The sequence below is a fragment of the Eptesicus fuscus genome, chromosome 21 (genome assembly GCF_027574615.1).
Source record: "Eptesicus fuscus isolate TK198812 chromosome 21, DD_ASM_mEF_20220401, whole genome shotgun sequence".
Classification (NCBI taxonomy): domain Eukaryota; kingdom Metazoa; phylum Chordata; class Mammalia; order Chiroptera; family Vespertilionidae; genus Eptesicus; species Eptesicus fuscus.
Genome location: NC_072493.1, coordinates 46,457,384 through 46,482,309, shown reverse-complemented (window position 1 = coordinate 46,482,309; position 24,926 = coordinate 46,457,384). Strand labels below are relative to the sequence as shown.

Genomic DNA, 24,926 nt, shown 5'->3' with positions numbered 1-24,926 from the left:
TAATGAGGTAACACTGAGAAATTCTTATGGAAAACAATGAAAATTAGGACAAGAAAAATCATTCCAGTTATAAAGCACACAGAAGCCAATTTATTATAATCCAAAAATTAACATTCATATTCAAAATCTACAATCTATCATGAAAACATGAATGAATGGTCATCTACCTACTTCATGAATATAAAGCAAGATATTGCCAAATTCTGAAGTCAGTTATTGCATTAGTCAATTCTAAATTGCGGAACAGAAGCTACAGGGGGCAGAGGACTCATGTGGGAGAGGAAGAGGTTTAGATACCATTGTTAAAGTGCTGTAGAAGGGTATTAGCTGAGTAGAAAAATGAGAGAAAAAAACACAACACCATAACACAGAGGATATGAAATAGGAAGTAAAAGAAATAAACTTAATTTTCTGAGTTCTGCTAGGAGAGGTGTGCTCTCTCCAATGCAGAGTGCATGGCAATTCTGCATCTTGGATTTGAAACATCTACATTTTACTACAACATCACTGGTATAGGATTTGAGAGAAGCGAGTGGGAGAGAGAAACAGCAATGATAACAGAGAATCATCAATCAGCTGCCTCTTGCGTGAACACTACTGGATATCTAGCGCACAAACAGGTCATGAGCCTTGATCGGGAAATGAACGCTGACTTCCTGGTTCATGGGTTCACGCTCTTCCACGGAGGTTCACAGTGCAGGCAACCCCACTGCTTATCAAAGTCACACACAGTATATTTATAGGTGTTCCCTCCAGTACGAGTTATCATGTGTTAAGCAAAACAAGGCTAATTAAAAATTGTGCCTCATTCTTCACATTTGTAAGGCTTTCCTTCACAATGAATTATCTGATGTTAAATAAGACTCCATTGACAAGAAAAGGATTAATCTCACTTGTTACATTTGCAAGGTTTCTCTCCAGTATAAACTCTCTGATGTACAGGAAGGAAAACACACTGACGAAAGGTTTCCTCACTATTTTTGTTTCTTTCAAATTATGTTTTTATTGATGTCAGACAGGAAAGGAGAGTGTGTGATATAAAGATCAATGATAAGAGTGAACCATGGATCAGCTAGCTCCTGCCTGCCCCACATTGGAGATTGAGTCCACAACCAGGGCCTGTGCCCTGACCAGGAATTGCACCCTGAAGTTGTGGTTGGTGGTCAAAGGTAAATCACCAAGGCATGCCAGCCATTGTTTTCTCACATTTTCCACAGTGTAGTTTCCTACAGTATAAAATCTCTGATGTTCAGTAAATTTTGAGCTGTGGATAAAGGCTCCAGCCTATTCTCTACATTTGTAAGTTCTGTCTGTTAGGAAGTCTCTCGAATACAATAATACCTGAATGACTTTTCAATGTTTTTTTTTTTTTTTATAGGGCGTAATATCACAGGAAGGTCATGGTATCCTGCCCCCCCGTGAGGAGTAAGCCCAAGTTGCTGTTGAATGTGTTTATTGCAAAGGATCCATTCTTTAGGCACTCTGCTCTCTCCACATCCATCAATGCTTTTTTTACATTTTTCACATTCATTAGGCTTTTTTGCAGAGAGAATTCTGTGATGTTCAGTAAATTCTCTCTGCTGGTCAAGAACTTACGAAACTCCGCACATCTCTAAGACTTCTCCCAACTATGAAATCTATGCTATTACGGCAAGAACAGCAGATAAAAGTTTTGTCACACTTCCTACATTTAAAAGGCTCCTCTCCAATATCTCTCTGCTATGCAGTAAATTTTGAACATCTGCCAATGGATTTGCCACATTCTCGACATTTATGAGGCTTCTCACCTGTGTAAATTCTCTGATAAGTGTGAGAAATGTGTAAAGGCTTTGCCACATTCTCTACATGTATAAGGCTTCTCTCCAGTGTAAACTCTCTTATGATAATTTAGGAATGATTCTACACTGAAGGTTTTGCCACATTCTCTACATTTATGTTATGAGACGTCTCTCCAGTGTGAACTCTGAAATGCAGTAAGTACTGAGGACCTTCTAAAGGCTTTCAACATACTCTACATTTACAAGGCTTTTCTCCAATATGAACTTTTATATTCAGTGGAGTAAGTACTGAGGACCATCTAGACTTTGCCATATTCTCCACATTTATAAGGCTTCTCTCTAGTATGAACTCTCTGATGGGTAGTGAGGTGTGAGGACCATCTATAGGCTTTGCCACATTCTCCACATTTATAAGGCTTCTCTCCAGTATGAACTCTCTGATGCTTAGTACGTTCTGAGGATCTTCTAAAGGCTTTGCCACATACTCTACATTTAAAAGGCTTCTCTCCAGTATGAATTCTCTTATGCAGAGTAAGTTCTGAGGACCATATAAAGGCTTTTCCACATTCCCTACATTTATTAGGCTTCTCTCCAGTATGAACACTCTGATGTGTAGTAAGGTGTGAGTACCATCTATAGGCTTTGCCACATTCTCCACATTTATAAGGCTTCTCTCCAGTATGAACTCTCTGATGCGTAGTAAGGTGTGAGGACCTTGTAAAGGCTTTGCCACATTCTCCACATTTATACGGCTTCTCTCCAGTATGAACTCTTTTATGTGGGGTAAGTTCTGAGGACCATCTAAAGTCTTTACCACATTCTCTACATTTATAAGGCTTCTCTCCAGTATGAACTCTCTGATGCCTAGTAAGGTGTGAGGACCATCTAAAGGCTTTGCCACATTCTCTACATTTAAAAGGCTTCTCTCCAGTATGAATTCTCTGATGCGTATTAAGGTGTGAGGACCATCTAAAGGCTTTGCCACATTCTCTACATTTAAAAGGCTTCTCTCCAGTATGAACTCTCTGATGCTTAGTAAGGTCTGAGGAGCTGCCATAGGATTTGCCACAATCTCTACAGTCATAAGGTTTCTCTCCAGTGTGAATTCTCAGATGAATACTAAGGGTTGAGCACCGGCTAAAGGCTTTGTTACATTCTGAACATTTGTAAGACTTTTCTCCCATATGATTTCTATGATGCTGAGTATGTCTTGAGGACTGATTAAAGCCTGTTTTATTTTCTCCAAGTTTGTAAAATTTTGCAATAGTATGAATTCTTCCCTCATGTACAATAAGAGATGAATGGCATTTAAAGGTTTTGCCACATGCTTTACATTTGTAAGGCTTCTCTCCAATATGAATTTCCTGCTTTAGAGTACAACCTGAAGGCCAATTAGATGTTTTACCAAAAACTTTACATTGATAAGGTTTTTCTCCATTATGGATTTTTGTCATTTTATTTAGACTGAATATTTGACTAGAGAGTCTACCACAAGGAATCCATTTGTCAGCCTCCTCCCCAGAATGAATATTCTCTTGTTTTGTGTAATTTGAAGACTGCTGAAAAGACTGGACACATTGACTTCCTTTGTGTGTCGTCTCCACAATAAGAATAACCTGACGTGTATTGTGATTGAATATTTGGTCAATGACTTGTCCACTTTTATAATGGTCATCTGCAAGCTCCCTTCTCCACTGATGATTAAGAAATGACTCTTGCTTAAAGTTTTTCCAATGTTCAATCCATTGATAACTGCTCTCTCCATTATACGTACTCTAGTGATAATGGGAGATAGAAAGGCCTTTAGTGACAGTTATAATTTCATTAAACATGTACACTTGTTCCATAAGAACCATTTTGTGATACTCATTAAACCAAGAGGGTTGTATAAAAAAAAGATTTCCTAATTTATTAAAATTATAGACAGAAAATAAATACAAACCATTAATTGTCAGAGGAAGAAGAATGAATCCCTGTTTAAAAGATTGCCAAATTGCCCAGCAAGCATGGCTCATTGTTGAGCTTGGAAGTATGAGCAAGATGGTCATGGTTCCATTCCGGGTCAGGGCACAAGCCCTGGGTTTGGAATCGGTCCCAGTAAGAGGAATGGAGGAGGCAGCCAAGAAATGGTTGTCTCTCAACATTGATGTTTGCCTTTCTATCTTCCTCTACCTTCCTATCTAAAATCAATAAAAAATATTTTAAAAACATAATAATAATAAAATACCTAGTCTGATTGGCTCAGTCGATAGAGCACTGCCCTGAGGACTAAAGGGACCCGGGTTCAATTCCAGTCAAGGGCACATGCCCAGGTTGCCAGTTTAATCCTCATGGGGGGCATGGAGGAAGTAGCTGGTCAATGATTCTCTTTTATCATTGATGTTTCTCTCTCTCCCTCTCACTATCTCTATGAATTTAATAAAAATATATTTAAAAGTAATAATAAGCCCTGGCTAGTTTGGTTTAGTGGATAGAGAATTGGCCTGCAAACTAGGGTGTCCTAGGTTCGATTCCAGTTAAGGGCATGTACCTGGTTGCGGGCACATCCCCAGTAGGGAGTATGCGGGAAGTAGCTGAACAATGTTTCTCTCTCATCGATGTTTCTAACTCTCTATCCCTCTCCCTTCCTCTCTTTAAAAAATCAATAGAATGTGTGTGTGTGTGTGTGTGTATGTCATAATATGATTTCAAAATTGGGTATATTTACATTTTATAGGTACATTATAAATCTGTACATTCTAGAAATGATTGGATGAAAGTATAATCCCACCCTACAGTTTAAACAATTCAAAGGATTATTTACACTACAGACTAATTCCTAGTTTTCCAGATTTCCTTTCCAAGAATGCATAACAGTAAAATGTTGATTTCGACTTTCACCTGAAGAAACACACTGATCTGCCAATGGAACTGACTTTAATATGGGAGGTTTCCCAAATGCATAATACACATGACCTGTATGGGTAACAACAATTTTATTATGATAACTATTCCAGATTAGTTCTGTTTATATTAATTCTCTCACATCTCATCACATTCTTCCTCAAATTACAAGGCTTTCACTAAGTATACATTTGTATCTTACCAGTATTATTTCAGAGAATAAATCTTGTATTCCGGGCTTTGGAATAAAGGCCTGGTCATCTTCAGATGACATACCTAAAGAACAACAAATTTTCAGTTTTGACAATCAGGTGAGTAGTTTGAAGTTACCAGTAACTATAGGCCAAATGACAGTTTTAGGTACTCTAAGACCCAATAAAGGATTCAAGGAAAGCTCAAGATAGGTACAATGAGGAAAACTCACATCAAAGAGGGACAAAGAGTTGCTTACATTTGCCAATGAAACCTGCTCAAACACACTAGCAAACAATGGCAATATTAGCAAAACACTCCCACCTCCCAGGTTCTTCAGTGGGGGGGGGGGGGGGGAGGGAAAGGCGGGAGGGGGAGAGAGAGAGAGAAAGAGAGAGAGAGAGAGAGAGAGAGAGAGAGAGAGAGAGATGAGGGAAGTGCATGTTCAATGATCTCCCTGTTTTGAAGCATCTTGAACAACAAGTGTCTGTTGTGCATGACACAGAGTATGAACAGAATGACAGTACACGGTGAGTGCCCAATAGTGGCTACTACAAATAAGTAATTGTTTGAGCACCACAAATACTACGGTACTGAAGATATACACTGAGTGGACAGATTATTATGATCTCTGAACGCATAATAATCTGGCCACTCAGTATATATAACTCCTGGTCGAGGGGACAATTTGCATATTAGCCTTTTATTATATAAGATATATACTGAATGGCCAGGTTATTATGCATTCAGAGATCAAAATAAACTGGCCACTCAGTGTATATGAAGCCTAAAAAGATACCGTATGTCTGAGAAGGAAACAGAGAACATTTCCAACTGGGAAATTAAACAGACAACCGAACCAAGAATAGAGATCCTGAAAACAGTGTTGACCAAAAGTAGAATTTGTTCCACAGATGGTTATTATTTGTTTCTTCCTATAGAAAGCATGTTCAAAAGCATGCTACTTTACAATTCAGGAATCTGAACAAAAGATATCAAGTCTTAAAAACAAAACAAAACAGAAAAAGTGTACCATCAGGAAAACAAAATAAATATATTCAAACTGACACTACATTAATAAAAATATATTAATTATCTCAAAAATAATGGAAAATAAGTATCTTAATGCTGTAAAGAAAGAAAAATACAAAATATCATGAAAATATTATATAATCACAATAAAAATACAATGAGAAAATATTTTACAAACATCCCACCAAAAGGGGAAATTGAAATACATAATACTCAAATTAAAAAATAGAGTAGAATCATGAATGAAAGATGTGATCAACTCAAAACATCAAAGAAGTTGCCTGCCAGTGGTGGCTCAGTGGTGGAGCTTCAATCTATGAACTAGAACATCACAGTTTGGTTCCACATAAGAGCAAAGGCGTGGATTAAAGGCTCGATCCCCCAACGTACAGAAAGGCAGTCAATCAATGATTCTCTCTCTTCACTGATATTGCTATCTCTCCCCCCCTCTTTCCTCTCTGAAGTCAATAAAGATACATTTTAAAAATAGTAATTAAATAATCAAAGAATTTGGACATAAATCATTAATATTTTTATTTATTAATATTTTGATCCAGAGAACCAGAGACATGAGGAAATGTGAAGAGAATTTAAGGAACTTCTAAGATAATAACAAATAGACCACCAAGGTAACCCCATAGAAACAGAATACTGAAAAGGAGGAGGTAGCTTATATAAAAAATTAATCATTTAAGATCAATTGTAAGATCCTGACAATTGGAGAAAGAGACATACACATGTAAGCAGCTCACTGAAATCTAAGTAGAATAAATATAAACATGACAACAGATAAAAACAACGAAAATATCATGGGTCCTAGAATACTACCTAAAAACATATCCTATCTAATAAAGAGGGAATATGCTAATTGACCCTCATGCTGTCCCAAAGATGGCAGCACTCACAGCCAATAAGGAGGGAATATGCTAATTGACTGGCCCGTCCTCAAAGATGGCAGGGCCCACAGCCAATTAGGAGGGAATATGCTAATTGACTGCCCTGCCCTCAAAGATGGAGCCATCCACAGCCAATGAGGAAGGAATATGGTAATTGACTGCCACACACTCAAAGATGGCAGGCAGGCCAGGACTCCACACATGCCGTCCGCCAGAGTTAATCCACTCAGACCCCCAGCCGCCCAGGGCCAGCCCTAGGCTCAGGCAAGCCTTGGATGACGGCTGCCACGCCGCCCAGAGCCACTTGAGGCTCAGGTAACCCGGGTTGGCCGAGACTTGTGCTGCCAGCAGTGGCAGCTATGGGAAACCACCCACTGTCTTCACTAGCAGAGGGGTGTGGACTAGGAACCTGGAGGCTGGAGACCTTGAGCTCTGGCAAAGGTCAGAACTATGCACCCACTGTTTAATTGAGACAATGGTACCTGTTACTGGAATTGCCTGCCTAAAGGTTGTGGGTGTATCCCAAATCTGAATGAAAGGGATGGCAAGGCCAGAGCAAAGCGGAGTCCTTCCTTGGGCTTCTGGCTGGCCCCCAATTTCCAAATTATTATTGTCTCTTGTCTCTTTCATTTGCGCGTGGCATCCTCTAGTGCCCGAACCCCAATCCTGAACCTGAATTCTGAACAACCATGTGGGACATTGGACAGGCAGCAGCAGAGGTGTGATGCGGTGTCACCTTCCCCTGATCACAAGGTGGCCTCCCACCCCTGAGTGCTCCCAGACTATGTGAGGGGGCAGGCCGGGCTGAGGGACCCCCCTCCAGTGCATGAAGTTCCATGCACTATGCCTCTAGTAAAAAATAATTCCTCATGGAAAAGACAGCTCCGCTAATATCATTAGGGGATTTCTAAGCAGAAAACTATTGAGAGGAAAGGACACAAGATAAAACATGGAACTGATAAATGAACAAAAACCATCCAACAAGAATATTGACAGAACAGATGATAATCAATGGCGAGGAAAAAACTTTCCCAGCACCAAAACTTTCTCATGATTAGACCTTCTCATTATTAGACCAGCCCTATAAAAACTCCATAAGAAATAGACTTCTGCCGAAACCGGTTTGGCTCAGTGGATAGAGCGTCGGCCTGCGGACTCAAGGGTCCCAGGTTCGATTCCAGTCAAGGGCATGTACCTTGGTTGTGGGCGCATACCCGGTAGGGGGTGTGCAGGAGGCAGCTGGTCGATGTTTCTCTCTCATTGATGTTTCTGGCTCTCTGTCCCTCTCTCTTCCTCTCTGTAAAAAATCAATAAAATATATTTAAAAAAAAAAAGAAATAGACTTCTGGGAGAAACCAAAATGGTGGCATAGGTAAACACCTGAAATTTCTTCCTCGCATAACCACTTCAAAACTACAACTAAAAGACAAAATGGACATCATCCAGAACCACAGAAGGCTGGCTGAGTGGAAATTCTACAACTAGAAGGAAAGAGAAAAGCACACTGAGACTCAGAGGAGCTGCGGAAGTAAAGTGCAGAAGTACGAAGGCGCGCGCACAAAAGGAGCTGGCAACTGAGGACGCAGCTATCTTTTTCAATCGGGAGGGAGATTCAAGCTCCCAACTGCACTGAACTCCAGTTCCCAGCGAGACACTGGGGACCCAGACTCATTGAGGGAGGGGGGGGGCGCGCGGGGACTGGAAAGTCTGGCATCGGGCGGAACTCAAGGGTGGCTTTCTCTCAGAGGTGCTTGCAGCAATTACCAAGGGACACTGAGACCCAGGGGCCTCTTAAGGCAGGGCTGAGGATCAGCCATAGCTGTTTGCTCCGCCCTGAGAACCTACCCCACCCAAGCTGTGCTTAGAGGCTTTTGCATATGAATGGCCTGGCCCTTTGCAATCTAAAATTACCTAACAAACTGCAGCTGGGTCAGAGAGCCCCAGAACATCCAAAAGAAGACCCAAGGCCCCACAGCACCTTGCACTGCTTCACAGCTGGGCCTCATCTGGGCACCTCCAAACCCCAAACATAGAAGAGGAATCTGCAGATCTCTCCATAGCTCCTGCTGGGTGGCCTCAGGGAGAGGCTAAATTAGCACCTCCTTGGAGATCCAAGAGCCAGTGTACCCAGCGGTCAGAGTAGGACCATCCAGAATTCAACTCCTCAGATCCATAAGGGACAGACTCAGTGAGCACCAAAGCCCCACTGAAGCAAGTCTTGCCCCATGAGGGTGTCGCCAGCACAGTTCTCTCATTGTAGACACAGCTGATCTTCACAGCCAACTGGCCTGTAGGTCAATTCCTCCCAGTAATACCAACAACAATCAAGGCTTAACTACAACAAGACTGTGCACACAGCACACAAAGGGGTGCACCAAGAGCGTCCACCTCAGATAACTGGGGAGGCTGAGACACTGGGCCATATAGAACACTTAGCACACTATAATGGTTTATATTTTAAAACCATTCTATCGACACAGGGAAGCAGCCAAAATGTGGAGACAAAGAAACAGGTCACAGATGAAAGAAATAGAGGAAAGCAAATTCAAAACCATGGGTATAAGGTTTTCAAGAATTTTCTAGAGCCAAAACTGGTTGGGCTCAGTGGATAGAGCGTCAGCCTGTGGACTGAAGGGTCCCAGGTTCGATTCCGGTGAAGGGCATGTACCTTGGATGCAGGCACATCCCCAGGAGGGAGTGTGCAGGAGGCAGCTGATCGATGTTTCTCTCTCATCGATGTCTCTAACTCTCTATCTCTCTACCTTCCTCTCTGTAAAAAATCAATAAAATATATAGAAAAAATAAATAAATTAATAAAATAAAATATATTTTAAAAAAAAGAATTTTCTAGAAAAGGTCGATAAATTTAGTGAGACCCTCGAGGATATGAAAAAGGACCAACTGGAAATTAAGCATATACTGACGGAAATAAAAAAATAATATACAGAGATTCAACAGCAGACTAGAGGATCACAAGAATCAAGTCAAAGATTTGAAATACAAAGAAGCAAAAAACACCCAACCAGATAAAAAAAAAGAAACAAGAATCCAAAAATATGAAGATGTGTAAGGAGGATGTGGGACAACTTCAAGTGTACCAACATCCGAATTATGGGGGTGCCAGAAGAAGAAAGATATTGAAAACCTATTTGAAGAAATAATGACAGAAAACTTCACCCACCTGGTGAAAGAAATAGACTTACAAAGTCCAGGAAACACAAACAATCCCAAACAAAAGGAATCCAAAGAGGACCACACCAAGACACATCATAATTAAAATGCCAAGGGCAAAAGACAAAGAGAGAATCTTACAAGCAGCAAGAGGAAAACAGTTAGTTACCTACAAGGGAGCACCCATATGATTGTCAGCTGATTTCTCAACAGAAACTATGCAGTCCAGAAGGGAGTGGCAAGAAATATTCAAAGTGATGAATAGCAAGAACCTACAACCAAGATTACTCTACCCAGCAAAGCTATCATTCAGAATTGAAGGTCAGATAAAGAGCTTCCCAGATAAGAAAAAGCTAAAGGAGTTCATCACCGCCAAACCAGTATTATATGAAATGCTGAAAGGTATTCTTTAAGAAGAGGAAAAAGAAGAAAAAGGTAAAGATAAAAACTGTGAACAACAAATACGTATCTATCAACAAGTGAATCTAAAAATCAAGTGAATAGAGCTCTAGTTGCGCAATCGTTAGTGCGTGGTACTTATAAAAATCAAGTGAATAAAAAATCTTATGAACAGAATAAATTGGTGACTATAATAGAATCAGGGGCATAGAAAGGGGGTGATTTGACAATTCTCGGGGGGATAAGGTTGTGGGGGGTGCAGGAAGAGACTGGACAAAAATCGTACACCTATGGATGAGGACAGTGGGGGGGTAAGGGCAGAGGGTGGGGTGGGAACTGGGTGGAGGGGAGCTATGGGGGGGCGGGAAAGAGGAACAATTGTAATAATATAAACAATAAAGATTTATTTAAAAAAATAAAAAAGAAATACACTTCTGGAGGTAATTTAAATATTCTGCAGATCACTAACATATGAACAAATAAAGATGCCTCGTATGCGGAAAAATATACAGGAATAAATTTCTGGTGTTCTATTAAAAAAACCCTATCAGCCCTAACTGGTTTGGCTCAGTGGATAGAGCGTCGGCCAGCAGACTGAAGGGTCCCAGATTCCATTCTGGTCAAGGGTATGTACCTTGGTTGCGGAAACATCACCAGTAGGGGGTGTGCAGGAGGCAGCTGATGGATGTTTCTCTTTAATTGATGTTTATAACTCTCTCCCCATCTCCCTTCCTCTCTGTAAAAAATCAATAAAATATATTTTAAAAAACAGCCTATCACTTTGACTTCTCCTGTGTAACTTTCTATATAATAAAGAGGTGATATGCAAATTGACCACCACGTCCTCACAAAATGGCTGCCTAAGACCAGGCCAGCTGGGGGGTTAGTGAGGGATGAACAAATGACGGAACAAGCAGTCTGTGTGGGGCAACCAGGCCAGCAGGGGGGTTAGTCAGGGACAACCAAACGACTGAATAGCAGGCTGTGTGGGCGACCAGGCCGGCAAGGGGTCCATGAGGGGCAACCAGGCCAGCGAGCAGGGGTGGCAGTTGGGTGCAATCAGGCCAGTGTGGGGGGGCAGTTAGGGGCGACTAGGCCGGCAGAGGGGAGTAGTTGGAAGTGACCAGGCCGGCAAGGGAGGCAGTAAGAGGCTACCAGGCCAGTGGGGGGTTTTGGGGGTACTTAGGAGCAACCAGGCCAGCAGAGAGGGGCAATTGAGGGCAACCAGGCTGGCAGGGGGGGGCAGTAAGGGGTGACCAGGCAAGCAGCAGGGGGGTGGATAGGAGGGACCAGGCTGGCAGGGATGGGGCAGTTGGGGGAGACCTGGCCGGCAGCGGGGGGCAGTTAGGAGCGACCAGGCAGGCAGGCAGGTGAGCGATTAGGAGCCAGCAATCCAGGATTGTGAGAAGGATGTCTGACTGCCAGGTTAGGACTGATCCAACCAGCAGTTGGACATCCCCCAAGGGATCCTGGATTGGAGAGGGTGCCGACTGAGCTGAGGGATCGCCCCTGTGCACGAATTTTATGCACTGGGCCTATAGAATACAAATATTAAAAAATAATGGATAAAAGATTGAAACACCTATCTATATAAAAGCCTAAGTGACTGGAATGACCAGAATGACTGGTCACTGTGATGTGCACTGACCATCTGGGGGTAGATGCTCAATGCAGGAGCTGCCCCCTGGTTCTGTGCACTTACACAGGGGGAGCGTTGTTCAACCAGATGCTGGGCTCACAGCTGGTAAGCGCAGCAGCAGTGGTGGGGGCCTCTCCCGCCTCCGCAGCAGCGCTAAAGAGCAGTGAGCAGACTGGTAAGGAGCAGCGAGCAGGCAGGCGGTAAGGAGCGAGGGGTTCCATACCATACTGTGAGAGGGCACAGGCCAGGCTGAGTTCTTAATTCACATACATCATAAAGCCTTTCTTTTATATCCCAATGACCTCCAATTTGTTCCTTTTAAAAATACATATATAAATTTATTTATTTATTTATTTATTTTTTTATTGGTTTCAGAGAGAAAGGGAGAGGGAAAGAAAGAGAAACATCAATGAGAATCATTGATAGGATATCTACTGCACGCCCCCACTAGGGAGCGAGCCAGCAACCCTGACATTGGCCTTTGACCAGAATCAAACATGGGACGTTTCAGTCTGCAGACCGGTGTTCTCTCCACTGAGCCCAACCAGCTAGGGCCCAATTTGTTCCTTGAGAGCAAGAATCTACCATAGAAAGCAGAAGGCCCTAGAGATGTTAAAATAATAAAGGAAACAAAACCCTGCGGGAGGAGGAGGAACTCAGGAAGTCATCCTCACCCAGGGAGACCAGGTTGCTGCAGTTCTCCAACATCACATCCAGGTACAAGTTCCGCTGAGCTGGGTCCAGGCATTCCCACTCCTCCTGAGAGAAATCAACGGCCACATCCCCGAAGGACAACGGTCCCTGAAAGAAAAAACACATTTACCAAGAGGTCACCAGAGGAGTTCACAATGTCACCCAACATGGAAACAGTGTCAGGAGAGGATTGGACTTAGGGGAGTATCCTGAATCACCCAATAAGATCACTTTGCCCCAGTAACCTTCCTTGATGTGATTTCGAACACTGACAGATGAGGATGACATATGTCCACAAATCCAAGGTACAGATTTACCTTCAAGGAAAATAAACTTTAAAATTAAGGCAAAGCCCTAGCTAGTTTGGTTTAGTGGATAGTGTCAGACTGCGCACTTAAGTCACACATTCAATTCCAGTCAAGGGCACATGCCTGGGTTATGGGCTGGATCCCCAGTAGGAGGTGTGCAGGAGGCACCCGAACAATGATTTTCTCTCATCATTGATCTTTCTCTCTCTCACTTATTCTCTAAAATCAATAAAAATACATTTAAAAATAAAATAAAGGTATGGACACAGGTATATAGATTTATGCATGCTGTGTTTGCATCATTTAGGGTCAGTGGTGTATTTTCAGCTGGAAATGTTATGCTGGCTTGGAGGTATATGGACTTCTTCCCGAGTGTCAAGCAGACCACAACAAAATGAACTTCTGTAAAGACACAGATCCTGATCCAGGTTCTCAAATGGGGCCTGTGTTTTCACATGTATCACATGTATCGCGTTTTACCTGTGATGCCAATGTTTCCACATTATGTGCCATACTTCTGAATACACAGAAAAAGAAAACACGAAAACGTTTATACAGAACTTTGAACGAAAATGGTTAATGGAATTCAGTTCTCATGGAATAGGACACATTGGAAGTACAACCTATTTGGAAATTTACTATGAATAATATTAAAATAAGACTATTCTGCCTGGTACAGCTGGTGTCACTCAGTGGTTGAGCGCTAACCCATGCACCAAGAAGACACTGAAACCTGGAGTGTGTCCTGACCAGGAATGGAAACCTGCCCTCCTGGTTCACAGGTCCAGTTCGATTCCCGATCTGGGCACACGACCAGGTTGTGGGCTTAATCCCGTGTTACTGAGAAAGGGAGACTATTAACTCTGCAGTTAGGACAGCACCTCTGCCACGTGCATATTAGGTCGACTGAGACAATGGGCATCAAGTGACTGAGAGACACGGAAGGCCAGGTCACCTCTGCTGTCACATTCCTGCCAAAAATACCGCAATAAAGAAAAAATTATGTGGAAATGATCACAAATAAACATTAATTTTTGCAAGTGTCAATCCACACGTACCTCTCATGTTATGTAAACTAACAGAATATTTACCTAGCAACTCATTTGTACTAATCTAGTGAGCAAGTCTCTTCTGTTTATTATTTACTCTTCTTTCAGAACTTTCTGAGCTATCCTAAGCTGTAAAATGTGCATTTTCTTATCCCTGATCAAGAGCTTCTGCTGCAGCCACTTAAACCTAAAAACCTACATTTCCCTTCTTCAAGACACAAGAGCTTCTGACCCCATCCCAATAGGGATGTTAGACATGACGGCATTCCCAGGTGAATTTGTCACAAAAGGGAGGTTCTGAGTAGTTGAAAGTAATTCAAGGTGGAAATGCTTCCCGACCTTGGGGAGGCTGCATAAAATGAAGGCAGAGAAGGCTCTGGGACAAAGGAGAGAAGTATAGCCTGGCCAGTGTGGCTCAGAGGTAAAGCGTTGACCTATGAATCAGGAAGGCAGTGTTCCATTCCTGGTCAGGGCACACTCCAGGTTTCAGACTCCATCCCCAGTGGGGGGTGTGCAGGAGGCAGCTGATCAATGATATTCTCTGCTCATTGATGTTTCCACATCTCTCTCTCCTTTTTCTTTCCATTCTGAAGTCAATAAAAACATATATTAAAAAACAGAGAGGGATGCCCTAGCCAGCTTGACTCATTGGATAGAGCGTCAGCCTGTGGACTGAAGGGTCCCAGGTTCGATTCTAGCCAAGGGCACATGCCGGTGTTGCGGGCTCAATCTCCAGAAGGGGACGTGCAGGAGGCAGCTGATCAATGTTTCTCTCTCATCATTGATATTTCTATCTCTCTCCTCCCTTCCTCTCTGAAGTCAATAAAGAAATATATTTAAAAAAAAAACAAAAAAAATAAGAGTGAAATATAGAAACTGCTGATGTTGAAAATCATAAGAAAAAAGGAAATGAAAACAACCTGAAAAGGCAAGAAAAACACAAGTAGAGAAATATGGAGGAGAGGAAGGAGCCCAGAGAGACGAAGGGGAGCTGAGAGGGAGAGAGGAAGAGGTGAACCCAAGTGGGACAAAAAAGGGGGAGGCACTTAAAACAGATTGGTTTAGAGAACTGAGGGAGCAAGTGCAGGGACAGAAAGGGGGGCTTCGTGATGATGGAGCAGAGGGAGAAGCAGCGCTGAGTCAGCCAGCTGTGGGGAGCAGGACAGACTATAACAGGGGCAGCAGGAAGGGACACAGGCGTGGGAAGGGAAAGAGAAATATATCACCAGATGTCAGAGAAAAAGGAAGCACAGCCTCTGACCCAGGACACATCTTTTACCTGAGGAGCAGCCATGTGGTCCTGGTCCTGATGGAGTCTGGGTTGTCTTCTCAGGTGACACTATGTTGAGGAGTCACAGAATGTGCCTTCAAAGGTGTCAGCACAGCCTGTTAATCAGCTCACCTCACACTCAGTCAGAAGGACCTGGAAATGAGGAAAAGGCCACCCCTCCTGTCCTTGGTCACAGGAGAGTCAGGAACAATGAGCTCCCACATGGAGACCACACTGTGAGGGGTTTTATTGTCTTCATGTGTCTGTCCTTCCAAAGACTTCCACAGACTCCTACAGCACTGAGAGCATGTGCAGCTCGACTGTAACCCCAAAACCCAACACAACACCCCTTCCCTCCCCTGAAAAAGCCTGCCCTGGGGCCCGGGTCCTGGCATCTTTAACCAGTTCCCTCCTGGGGCCTGGGAGGCGCCCTCAGAAATATTTTCAGTAGCTCTGGGTACAGACATCAGACCCAGCACATCTGAGACCTGAGTAGTGGGAGGGGTTGAATCAGGAACTTGTGCACCTGCAAGTTTGCTAGGCATATATCCTTCCTCTTGTTCCAGGGAATTACAGAGAACAGACCTTCATGGTAAAGCCTTTGGGGAAAGTTAGCTACTGAAATATGCTCATCAAATGACTCCACCATGAATAGATGGGCTCTGGGAACCACGTTCCAGTTCATTCCAGTCCGTCCTTCAATATTTTCAGAGAATGGACAAGAGGGACTTAGGGTAACGGCTCCTTTGTGGCTCACAGACATTAATTCAACAAATCACATGAAGGGAAGGAAAGAGGTACTCAACATTAGACCAAATCACACAACTAGCTCCCGACTGTGAAGATCATTAACATCCTTACCAAGTAAACGCTGAGATCACCTCATATTATTAAGTCCCAATGGAAGTTTCCACATATGATAAACAGTAGAAAGATGCAGGGCTCAGAATCTGAACTACACACAATATATTTAAAACCAAAAACAAGCCCAGCCGGCTCGGCTCAGTGGATAGAGCATTGGCTCAGTGCATAGAGCGTCGGCCTGCGAACTGAAAGGTCCCAGGTTTGATTCCTGTCAAGGGCACATGCCCGGGTTGTGGGCTCGATATCTAGGGAGGGACTTGTTGAAGGCAGCTGATCCATGATTCTCTCTCATCATGATGTTTCTATCTCTCTCTCCTTCTTCCCTCCTCTCTGAAGTCAATAAAAACACAAAACAAAACAAAAAACTAGGTTGTTTCTGTTAATGTAATGATTTCTAGGTTTAAAGCTTTAAAAAGGAAGAGACTGCCTTATATTAAGAAAAGAATGACAAGAGGTGCTTGTAAAATGTTACCAATGGTAATTTCAGAAGTTACCGACTATGTTACATGAATTAAATATCATGTAAAAAAAGATCCAGTGCTTTTAACCTTTTGCACTCGGATGTCGAGTGTGACTCGACACAGTTAGCATTAGAATAAAGGAATCGAGAAAAAAGCAAGCGAGTGCAAAGGGTTAATATTCCTTCATAAAACATCAGACTCAGTCATATCTTGTCCCACGTCACCTCCTTCTTGCATTCCCAGGAAATAACAAGGGGCCCATCAGGAACATACCAGTCTCTCCCTCTGTGTGATTAAGGTTGCAAATGGATCAAATAATTATAAAATATTCATAAGCTTTATAAATTTGATATCTGTAATTCTTATTCAAATGTTTAAAATATTCACTTGTTAAATTCAACATATAAAGCCACAAGCTGATGTATCACAACTTAACCATCCACACCCCATCAGCTCACCACTCACCCAGATCAGGGTTCCCTCCTTCCCACTACTATGTATTTCAGTCTATGGATCTGTTTTTGTTTCCTGTTCCTTTTCTCTCCAATGTTGTCTTTTCCTGTATTTTTTGTTTTAGTTTTAGTATATATTTTATTGATTTCAGGCAGAAAGGGAGAGGAGAGATAGAAACATCAATGACGAGAGAGACTGCCTCCTGCGAGCCCCTCAGTGGGGACTAAGCAAAAAACCAGACCAGGAATCGAACAGTTACCTTCTGGTTCATAGGTCCACCTTCAACCACTAAACCAGCGATTCTCAACCTGTGGGTCGCGACCCCTTTGGGGGTTGACCGACCCTTTCACAGGGGTTGCCTAAGACCATCGGAAAGCACAGATATTTACATTACGATTCATAACAGTAGCAAAATTACAGTTATAAAGTAGCAACGAAAATAATTTTATGGTTGGGGGTCACCACAACATGAGGAACTGTATTAAAGGGTCATGGCATTAGGAAGGTTGAGAACCACTGCCCTAAACCATGCTGACCGGACTTTTCCTATGTTCTGCCTCTCTCTCCCCTGCTTTTTTTTCCCTTTTCTCTATTTCTGTCCCTACACCTGCACCATGACACTTCTGAAACCGATTTCACCTGCAGTTGTTCTTTCTCCCGGTCTCTATTGCTCCCATCTACGCACACACCTGAGTCTTTCTCTTCCCACTTCAGGTCCCCTCTGCTGTCCCTGTTGCAGTCTGTCTGCCCTGTTACCCACAGCTGGTGACTCAGTGCTGCTTCTCCCTCTCCTCTGTCATCCCTACAATTAAAAAAAATAAAGAAACCTCATGAATATTCACAGCAGATTCTGTAACTGAGAAGAATAAAGACAGGTTAAGCAAGGAAGAAAAAATACCTCAAATAATGTTAATATTGTATGTAGAGACAGACACGCCTATGAGATCTACAATAATAAAAGGATAATATGCAAATTGACCGAAAGAACAAAGGAACAGCAGAAGGAACATGTGGACTCCAGACAACCACAATATGACACACACTGGGGCCAGGTGAGCCAAGGCGGGTGCAATGTGATTGGTCAGGGGCCCGGCTATCGCCCCATGATCGCCCTTGTGGGAGGCACAGGCCACTGGCCGACGGGGCAATTGATCAACTGCGGGGCACCAAGGTTGCCTGAAAGCTTAAGTGGAAGGCCCAGACCACCGACCAGCTGGCTAAGGCAGGTGGCGGGGGGCTTCCCTCTGTAGGGAGGGGGAGCCGTCGTGGAGTCCTAGCTGGGTGGGCAGGGCCTACCTCTTTGGGGCGATTTGATCCTGGGGCTCTGGGAATGTGAGAGGGTGCAGGCCGGGCTGAGAAACAACCCGCATCCCCATCACCCCCGGTGCAAGAATTTTGTGCATCGGGCCTCTAGTGTACAATATAAAAGAGATAGAAAACAGAATTGTCATGTCAATGAAATCAAGATTATTTTGTGATTTCATAAATTTCATGAATTTATTTGTGAATGATACCCTTTGAGTATTATAAACAAAATAAGGTGAGGAATTCACATCATGATAGAAAACAAATTAGACCTATTGTTTCTTAGGCACTCATTTGTTGGAAAATTTCTGTATATCATTAGTGGAAAGCTACAATTAAAGAAATTTAACTGAATTGAAGATATATTCATATGATTCTTATAAACATTCCAGAATATTCAAAAAGTGATCATGTACATTATGTCCGTGACATGAGTATGGAATATAATGAATATTTACAGGAACACGGCCTGATTGGTTAAAGCTCCTATGAGAAAAGCCAATGATCTGTAGGAAAGAAAAGCAAGGCGTCTATTTTCCAAAGCAAATAGAAACTAAGAAGCGGGGCGTCTCCTGGTGCCATGTGATGGCCTTTGCACATCTCTCAACAAAGCCCCACTAAACCTTTCGTACAGAGAAAGGGAGGCTATCAGCTCTACAGAGGGCAGCACCTCTGCCACATGAACATCCCGTGGACGGGACAAGGAGCATCAGGTGACTGAGGCACAGGAAAGGCCAGGTCACCACTGCTGACATTTCTGGCAAAAATACATCAATAAGGAAATAATTATGTGAAAATGATCACAAATAAACATTAATTTTTGCAAGTGTCAATCCACGTGTACCTCTCATGTTCTATAAGCTACTGGTACATTTCAATACCAAGTTTTTTGTACTAATCACGTGAGCAAGTTTCTTCTATTCACCCTTCTTTTCAGAACTTCCTAAGCTATTCTAAGCAGTAAGATGTGCATCATCTTTTTTTATATATATTTATTTTTTTATCAGTTTCAAAGAGGAAGGAAGAGGGACAGATAGAAACATCAATGATGAGAGGATCATTGATTGGCTGCCTCCTGCACGCCCGCTACTGGGGATCGACTTTGCAACCCGATCATGTGCCCTTGACCACAATGGAACGAGGGACCTTCCAGCCCGAAGTACAACGCTCTATCCATTGAGCCAAACCAGCTAGGGCACGAGTGCATCTTTTTACCCGTGACCTAGAGCTGATGCTGCAGCTACTTGAACCTAACACCTACACTCGTGTTCTTCACGGATACCTGAGCCTCTGACCCATCCCAGTAGGGATGTTAGAAATGGCTGCCCTACAAGTTTGATCTCTCGCAAAAGGGATGTTTTCTTTTTAAATATATACATACATATATATATATATATATATATATATATATATATATATATATATATATATTTATTGATTTTTTATAGAGAGGAAGGGAGAGGGATAGAGAGCCAGAAACATCAATGAGAGAGAAACATCGATCAGCTGCCTCCTGCACACCCCCTACTGGGGATGTGCCCGCAACCAAGGTACATGCCCTTGACTGGAATCGAACCTGGGACCCTTCAGTCCACAGTCCGACACTCTATCCACTGAGCCAAACCGGTCGGGGCAACAAAAGGGATGTTTGTGTAGTTAAAAGTCACTAATTAAAGTTAGGAATGCTTCCTAACCTGGGGAGCTTGCATGAAATGAATGCAGGGGATGCTCTGGGACAAAGGAGAGAATTATACCCTGGCCAGTGTGGCTGCGAGGTAGATGGCTGACCTATGAACCAGGAGGGCAGGGTTGGGTTCCTGGTCAGGGCACACTGCAGGTTTCAGACTGGATCCCCAGCGGGGGGTATGCAGGAAGCAGCTGATCAATGATTCTCTTTCCTGATTGATGTTTCTGTCTCTGTCTCCTTCTCCTTTCCATTGTGAAATCAGTAAAAAAAAATTTTTTTAAAGAGGGAGAATAAAAGGGGAAAATATTATGAAAAACAATAGAGAAATATAGAAAATCTTGATAATGAATATGAAAAAAAAGTAATTAAAAAAGGAAAGAAAGACAACTTGCAAAGGCAAGAACATAGGAAGTAAAGAAATAAATCACCAGATGTCAGAGGAAAAGGAAGCACAGCCTGTGACCCAGGACACATCTTTTACCTGAGGAGCAGCCATGTGGTCCTGGTCCTGATGGGGTCTGGGATGTTGTCTCAGGTGACAATATGCTGAGGCGTCACAGAATGTGCCTTCAAAGGCGTCCCCACAGCCTGTTAATCAGCTCACCTCACACTCAGTCAGAAGGACCTGGAAATGAGGAAAAGGCCACCCCTCCAGACCTCGGTCACAGGAGAGAGTCAGGAACAATGAGCTCCCACATGGAGACCACACTGTGAGTTGTTGAGTGTGTCTTCATGTGTCTCTCCTCCCAAAGACATCCACAAACTCCTACAGAAAGGAGAACGTGAGCTGCTGTCCTGACCCCCCAAACCAAACAGAGCCCCCCTTACCTCCCCTGAACAAACCTGCTCCCCACTCTCACAAAGGCATCCTGCAACCCTCCTGCTAATTCCTGTCCTCACCTTCCAATCACCTGGGGCCCCTCAGTAACCGGTGATGCCCCACCCAGAGCAGCTGTCCGCCTCCACGGGGGAAGTGCCCCTGAGGGCATTTCTTAAAGCTCCTCAGGGGATCTGGGAAGACCCAGAGGATTTATCTCAGGATGTTTTTAAACTGATAAGAACAGATACTACACTGGATCTTAGCCAAAAGGCCGAGAAGCGATCTCTCAGGATGTTTTTAAATGATAAATTAAGTGTCAGACATAGAAAAAGTAAATCCATGGAAGAAGCACACGCACACACGCACGCACACGCACACACACACACGTACACACACGCACACACACACACATACACACACACAAACCCCACAAAACACAGCAACAAAGGTAAGGCGTCTAATATTCCTTGAAAAGGTATCAGGTGGTGACAGATTCAAGTCACCTCCTCATTGCCATCCCAGGAAATAAGGGGCGCATAAACAACAGACAAGTCTCTCCCCTCTGAGTGACTAAGGGTCACAGTTGGAAGCAAATTATTATAAAACTAGAGGCCCGGTGCATAAAATTTGTGTACGGGAATGGGGGGGGGGGGTTAAGCCCGACCTGTACCCTCTCCAATCCAGGACCCCACAGGGAATATCCCACAAGGATCGAGCATAAACAGGCAGTCATCCCTTTCACATTCTGGGACCTCCAGCTACTAACAGCACACCTGCCTGTTTGCCCTAACCACTTTGCCTACCTGCCTGATCTCACTAACTGCCCACCCCTCCTGGCCTGATCCCCCTAACTATCTTCCCCTGCTGGCCTGATCCCCCTAACTGCCCTCCCCTGTCAGCTTGATCCCCCCAATTGTCCTCCCCTGCCAGCCGGATCCCCTATAACTTCCCTCTCCTGCTGGCCTGATCCCCCTAACTGCCCTTCCTGGCCGGCCTGATCCTCCTAACGCCCTTCCCTGCAGGCCTGGTCGCCTCTAACCTGGACTGCCCTTCTCTGCTTCTGCCCCCACCATTGTGGCTTTGTCCGGAAGGACGTCAGATGGTTGTCCGGACGATGTCCAGTCTAATTAGCATATTACACTTTTATTATTATAGATAAACCGAAAATCAAACATCTCGTTCACAAACCCGGACCTCTGGCTCCTAACTGCTCACCTGCCCATCAGACCTAACCACTCTGCCTGCCCTCCCCTCCCTGCCTGATCCCCCTAACTACCTTTCCCTGCCAGCCTGATCCCCCTAACTGCCCTCCCCTGCCTGCCTGATCCCCCTAACTGCTCTCCTCTGCTGACCTGATCCCCCTAACTGCCCTTCCTTGCTGGCCTGATACCCCTAAATGCCCTCCCCTGCCAGCCTGTTCCCCCTGAAAGCCCTCTCCTGATCGCCTTGTCCCCTCTAACTGCCCTCCCCTGCCGACATGGTCACCCCTAAATGCCCTCCTCTGCTGGTCTGGTCGCCACTAAACTGCCCTCTCCTGCTCGCCTGGTCGCCCATAACTGCCCTCCCTGCAGGCCTGGTTGACCCTAACGGCCCTCCCCTGCCAGCCTGGTTGCCCCTAACAGCCCTCCCCTGCCGGCCTTATCTCCTATAACTTCCCTCCCCTGCCAGCCTGATTCCCCTAACTGCCCTCCGCTGCTGGCCTGGTCACCTCTAAACACCTGTGCTTCGGCCCCCACCACCGTGGCTTTGTCTGAAAGGAAGTCCGGATGGTTGTCCGGAAGATGTCCAGTCTAATTAGCATATTACACTTTTATTAGTATAGATAAACCGCAATTGGACATCCCGTTCGCAATCCTGGACTTCTGGCTCCTAATTGCTCACCTGTCTGTAACCACTCTGCCTACCTGCCTGATCCCCCTAACTGCCCTCCCCTGTCTGCCTGATCCCCCTAGCTGCCCTGCCCTGCCCGCCTGATCCCTCTAATTGCCCTCCCTTGCTGGCCTAATCCCCCTAAATGTCCTCCCCTGACAGCCTGTTCCCCTAACTGCCCTCTCCTGTGGGTCTTGTCCCCTCTAAACTCCCCTGCTGACCTGGTTACCCCTTAATGCCCTCCCCTGCTAGGATGGTCGCCCCTAAACTGCCCTCCCCTGCTCACCTGGTTGCCCCTAAGTGCCCTCCCCTGCCAGGATGGTCGCCCCTAACTACCATCCCTGGCCAGCCTGATCCCCCTAACTGCCCTCCCCTGCCGGCTGGATCCCTCTAACTGCCCTCTCCTGCTGGCCTGGTCCCCTCTAACTGCCCTCCCCTGCCAGAATGGTCCCCCCTAACTGCCCTACCCTGCCGACCTGATCCCACTAACTGCCCTCCCCTGACGAACTGGTCGGCCCTAACCAACTCTGCCTCAGCCCCTGCCATGGTGACTTTGTCTGGAAGGATGTCCAGATGGCTGTCCAGTCTAATTAGCATATTACCCTTTTACTAGTATAAATAAACTGGCACTCGGACATCCCTCTCGCAATCCGGGACCTCTGGCTCCTAAATACTAACCTGCCTCCTTGCCCTAACCATTCTTCCTACCTGCCTGATCCCCTTAACTGCCTACCCCTCCTGGCCTGATCCCCCATAACTGCCCTCCCCTGCCGACCTGATCCCCCTAACTGCCCTCCCCTGTCGGCCTGATCCCCCTAACTGCCCTCCCCTGTCGGCCTGATCCCCCTAAATGCCCTCCCCTGCCGGCCTGATCCCCCTAACTGCCCTCCCCTGCCGGCCTGATTGCCCCTAACTGCCCATTCTGGCTGGCCTGGTAGTCCCTAACTGCCCTCCGCTGCTCGACTCTAATCACCTCCACTTTGGCCCCCCCCACCATGGCTTTGTCTGGAAGGATGTCTGTATGGTTGTCTGGAAGACATCTGGTCTAATTAGCATGTTACCCTTTTATTAGCATAGACTGAAAGTACAGATAAACCGGCAGTGGAACATCCCTCTCGCAATCCAAGACCTCTGGCTCCTAACCGCTCACCAGCCTGCCTGCCCTAACCACTCTACTTGCCTGCTGGTCCCCCTAAACTACCCTCCCCTGCTGGCCTGGTCGCCCCTAACTGACCTCCCCTGCTGGCCTGATCCCCCTAACTGCCCTACCCTGACGGACTGGTCGCCCCTAATTGCCGCTGCCTCGGCCCCTGCCACCATGATTTGTCTGGAAGGACATCCGGATGGTTGTCTAAAGGTTGTCCAGTCTAATTAGCATATTACCCTTTTACTAGTATAAATAAACTGGCACTCGGACATCCCTCTCGCAATCCGGGACCTCTGGCTCCTAAGCGCTCACCAGCCTGCCTGCCCTAACCACTCTACCTGCCTGCCTAATCCTCCTCACTACCCTCCCCTGCTGGCCTGATCTCACTAAATGCCCTCTCCTGCCAGACTGTTCCCCCTATCTGCCCTCCCTTGCTGGCCAAATCCTCCTAAATGCCCTCCCCTGCCAGCCTGTTCCCTCTAACTACCCCCCCCCCCCGCCGGCCTTGTCCCCTATAACTGCCTTCCCCTGCCTACCTGGTCACCCCTAAATGCTCTCCCAAGCTGGTCTGGTTGCCGCTAGCTGTCATCCCCTGCTCGCCTCATCGGCCCTAACTGCCCTCCCCTGCCAGGATGGTCACCCCTAATTGCCTGCCCTGGTCGGCCTGATCACCCTAATAGCCCTCCCCTGTCAGCCGGATCCCTCTAACTGTCCTCCCCTGCCAGCCTGAACCCCCCTAACTGCCCTCCCCTGCCGGTCTGGTCACCGCTAACGTCCCTCCCCTGCCAGCCTGGTCGCCCCTAACCACCTATGCCTCAGCCCCTGCCACAGTGATTTTGTCCTGAAAGAGTCCAGATGGTCTTCTGGAAGATGTCTGTTATAATTAGCATATTACCCTTTTATTAGTATAGATTCCAAAGTCTTATATACTGGAGATTTAGAAGTGTGATTTAATCTGCATAACAAAAAAAATTCACCTGTTAAATTAACTATATAAAGCCATGCTTAAG

At 45.0% G+C, this 24,926-nt stretch overlaps 1 protein-coding gene, 1 non-coding gene and 1 pseudogene across 2 annotated transcripts in view; all 3 read right to left on the bottom strand.

Moving 5' to 3' along the window:
- Positions 1 to 887: 887 nt before the first annotated feature.
- LOC129147100 (zinc finger protein 420-like) overlaps positions 888 to 24,926 on the bottom strand; it is a 40,563-nt gene continuing 16,524 nt past the window's right edge. The window contains 6 exon segments of the mRNA XM_054710047.1: positions 888 to 1,801; positions 1,803 to 1,935; positions 2,107 to 3,553; positions 4,864 to 4,937; positions 12,665 to 12,791; positions 20,562 to 20,668. Coding sequence (XP_054566022.1) covers positions 1,585 to 1,801; positions 1,803 to 1,935; positions 2,107 to 3,553; positions 4,864 to 4,937; positions 12,665 to 12,791; positions 20,562 to 20,668 — 2,105 coding nt within the window. The 3' untranslated portion in view covers positions 888 to 1,584.
- On the bottom strand, positions 1,371 to 1,500 carry LOC129147837 (small nucleolar RNA SNORA11). Its single transcript, XR_008555053.1, has one exon. It is a non-coding gene; the product is annotated as a small nucleolar RNA SNORA11 (small nucleolar RNA).
- Positions 21,085 to 21,183, bottom strand: LOC114229704 (U2 spliceosomal RNA; annotated as a pseudogene).